The 2,995-nt window shown below is 52.0% G+C and overlaps 1 protein-coding gene across 1 annotated transcript in view; it reads left to right on the top strand.

The window, feature by feature from the left end:
• CLK3 (CDC like kinase 3) overlaps window positions 1-2,995 on the top strand; it is a 12,081-nt gene that overhangs the window by 7,375 nt on the left and 1,711 nt on the right. Inside the window, exons 7-11 of the mRNA XM_031055928.1 lie at window positions 406-522; window positions 788-954; window positions 1,441-1,535; window positions 2,221-2,350; window positions 2,916-2,992. Of these exons, the coding sequence (XP_030911788.1) occupies window positions 406-522; window positions 788-954; window positions 1,441-1,535; window positions 2,221-2,350; window positions 2,916-2,992 (586 nt within the window). The remainder of the gene's footprint in view (window positions 1-405; window positions 523-787; window positions 955-1,440; window positions 1,536-2,220; window positions 2,351-2,915; window positions 2,993-2,995) is intronic.

Below are 2,995 nucleotides of genomic sequence, written 5' to 3'. Positions count from 1 at the left end.
TCCTGCTGAGGGGTGGCACCTGTGACCTCCTAATCTGCCAGGGCACCTCTCCATTGTCCCCTTTCACCTCCCCTGTGGTTACATCTGACCCCTGTGCCCTTCTGACCCCTGGTCTGGCCCCGAGCCCTGGGCTCAGTTTGCTGCAGGGCTCTGCTGCCTCCCAGGTCATGGCTGGAGAGGGGAGGTGGCCCTGGGGTCACACAGAGCTGTGTCAGGAGTGTCCCTTGGGAGTGATGGCCAGCAGTGACCTTTCACTAATTGGCAGTGCCAATTAGCCACTGCCTAAGCAGCGTGGAGGGGTGGCAGAGCTTTGTTAGGACAAGTGATGCCTGGATGTGCCTCTCCCCGTGGGCTGAGCACACAGGTTCTGTCTCTGACTCCATCCTTGTGTCTCCTCCCTTCCAGAGGCAAGTCCCAGGTGGCACTGAAAATCATAAAGAACGTTGGGAAGTACAGAGAGGCTGCCAGGCTGGAAATCAACGTCCTGAAGAAAATCAAAGAGAAGGACAAGGAGAACAAGTTGTGAGTTCCCAGTGCCCTGTCCTGGCACACAGAGCAGCACGGGGCTGAGGATGGGGTGAGGGGAACTGGTCCCATTCCTCTGCTGCCCTGTCCCACAGAGGCTGGGGAGCTCTCTGCAAAGGTGTCTTGAAGCATCTCCCTGGGTTGCTGTGCTGCAGAGGCAGCTCTGCTTGCCAGCCACTCCTGAAGTGGGCAGGAACACCAGAAGAGCTGTCCTGAGCATCCCTTAAAGGTCCTTAAGCCCTGCCTCTCTCTCCCTGCACAGCCTGTGCGTTCTCATGTCGGACTGGTTCAACTTCCACGGCCACATGTGCATTGCCTTTGAGCTGCTGGGCAAGAACACCTTCGAGTTCCTGAAGGAGAACAACTTCCAGCCCTACCCCCTGCCACAGATCCGGCACATGGCCTACCAGCTGTGCCATGCCCTGAGATGTGAGTGCTTGTGGTTGGGCTCACAGGTGTCCCAGCATGAGGGAAAAGATGGGAATCTTCAGAAGGCTGATTTATTATGATAGATATTATCTTAAAATGATATACTAAAACTATACTAAAAGAATAGAAGAAAGGGCTTCATCAGAAGGCTTGAAAGGAAAGGAATGGAATGATAATAAAATCTTGGGACTGACTATAGTCCCAGCACAGCTGAACCTGTGATTGGCCATCAAGTAGAAACAACTCACATAGACCAATCAAAGATGCACCTGTTGCATTCCACAGCAGCAGATAATTATTGGGGTTTTTTTTTTTTTCCTCTGAGGTTTCTCAGCTTCTCAGGAGAAAAGTCCTGTCAAAAGGATTTTTCATAAAATATGTCTGTGACAAGTGACCCCCACGGGCTGGGGGCACTGGGCTGGGCAGAGCAGGGCCCCTGCTGCTCTCTGGTGCTTAGAGAGGTGTTTTCCTTCTCCCTCTGTGCAGTTCTACACGACAACCAGCTGACTCACACGGACCTCAAGCCAGAAAACATCCTGTTTGTCAACTCGGATTTTGACACTCTGTACAACGAGAACAAGGTGGGTTCTGTCCCAAGGACCATTGGCTGCCTTTATCCCTCCCTGCAGAAATTGGATCTTCCCTGCTCTGTCCAAGCCCTCAGAGCCTGGGAAGTGGGAACAAAGTTGGAAGGCAGAGCTCTCCTTCCTGCTGTGCCTTCCAAAAGCCTTAAGGGTGCCCGGAGTGTTCAGGGATTTTCTGTAACGCTGCTCTGGGGCTCCTCAGAGGTTGGAGCTCCACAGCTCCATCCCTGTGAGGAGGTGCAGACCAGAGGTCCTGGGGTTCTTCAGAGCTCCACAGCTCCATCCTTGTGAGGAGGCACAGACCAGCACTTTGGGGCTCCTCAGAGCTCAGAGCTCCATCCCTGTGAGGAGGTGTAGATCAGCACCCCTGGAGCTCCACAGTTCCATCCCTGTTAGGAGGTGTAGACCAGAGCTCCTGGGGCTCCTCAGAGCTCCATCTCTGTGAGGAAGGAGCTCTGGAGGAAATTCAGACCAGCACTTTGGGACTTCTCAGAGCTCCATCCCTGTGAGGAGGCACAGACCAGCACTTTGGGGTTCCTCAGAGGCTCAGAGCTCCATCCCTGTGAGGAGGCACAGACCAGCACTTTGGGGCTCCTCAGAGCTCAGAGCTCCATCCCTGTGAGGAGGCACAGCCCAGCACCTGGAGCTCCTCTCCCAGCCCAGCCCTGTGCTTTTCCTGCAGAGCTGTGAGCAGAAGTCCATCCGGAACACGAGCATCCGCGTGGCCGACTTTGGCAGCGCCACCTTCGACCACGAGCACCACACCACCATCGTGGCCACGCGGCACTACCGGCCCCCAGAAGTGATCCTGGGTGAGAACTGCACCTTCTGGGCATGGAAAACCAGCCTGGGAATGCTCCAGTTCTTGGGCAGATCATTTCTAGCTCTGAGTGGATCCCTGTGGTTTCACCAAGGAGGAACGTGGTGGGGGTTATTGGGTGTGGTGGTGTTCACAGGGGTCCCAGGATGAGAGATGAGAATCTTTACTCCATGTTTCAGAAGGCTGATTTATTATTTTATGATATATATTATATTAAAAGAAAATTATATACTAAAACTATACTAAAAGAATAGAAGAAAGGATTTCATCAGAAGGCTTGAAAGGAATAGAAAAAGAATGGAATGATAATAAAATCTTGTGACTGACCAGAGAGTCCAAGACAGCCAGACTGTGATTGGCCATTAATTAGAAACAACCATGTGAGACCAATCATAGATCCACCTGTTGCATTCCACAGCAGCAGATAATCATTGTTTACATTTTGTTTCTGAGGCCTCTCAGCTTCTCAGGAGAAAAAATCCTAGCAAAAGGATTTTTCATAAAATATATCCATGACAGTTGGGAGCACAGAGTTAATTTGGTTTTTTTCTTTGCAGAGCTGGGCTGGGCACAGCCGTGTGATGTCTGGAGCACTGGCTGCATTCTGTTCGAGTATTACCGTGGCTTTACGCTCTTT

The sequence above is a fragment of the Geospiza fortis genome, unplaced genomic scaffold (assembly GCF_000277835.1).
Source record: "Geospiza fortis unplaced genomic scaffold, GeoFor_1.0 scaffold171, whole genome shotgun sequence".
NCBI lineage: Eukaryota > Metazoa > Chordata > Aves > Passeriformes > Thraupidae > Geospiza > Geospiza fortis.
This window is presented reverse-complemented; position numbering and strand designations above follow the sequence as displayed.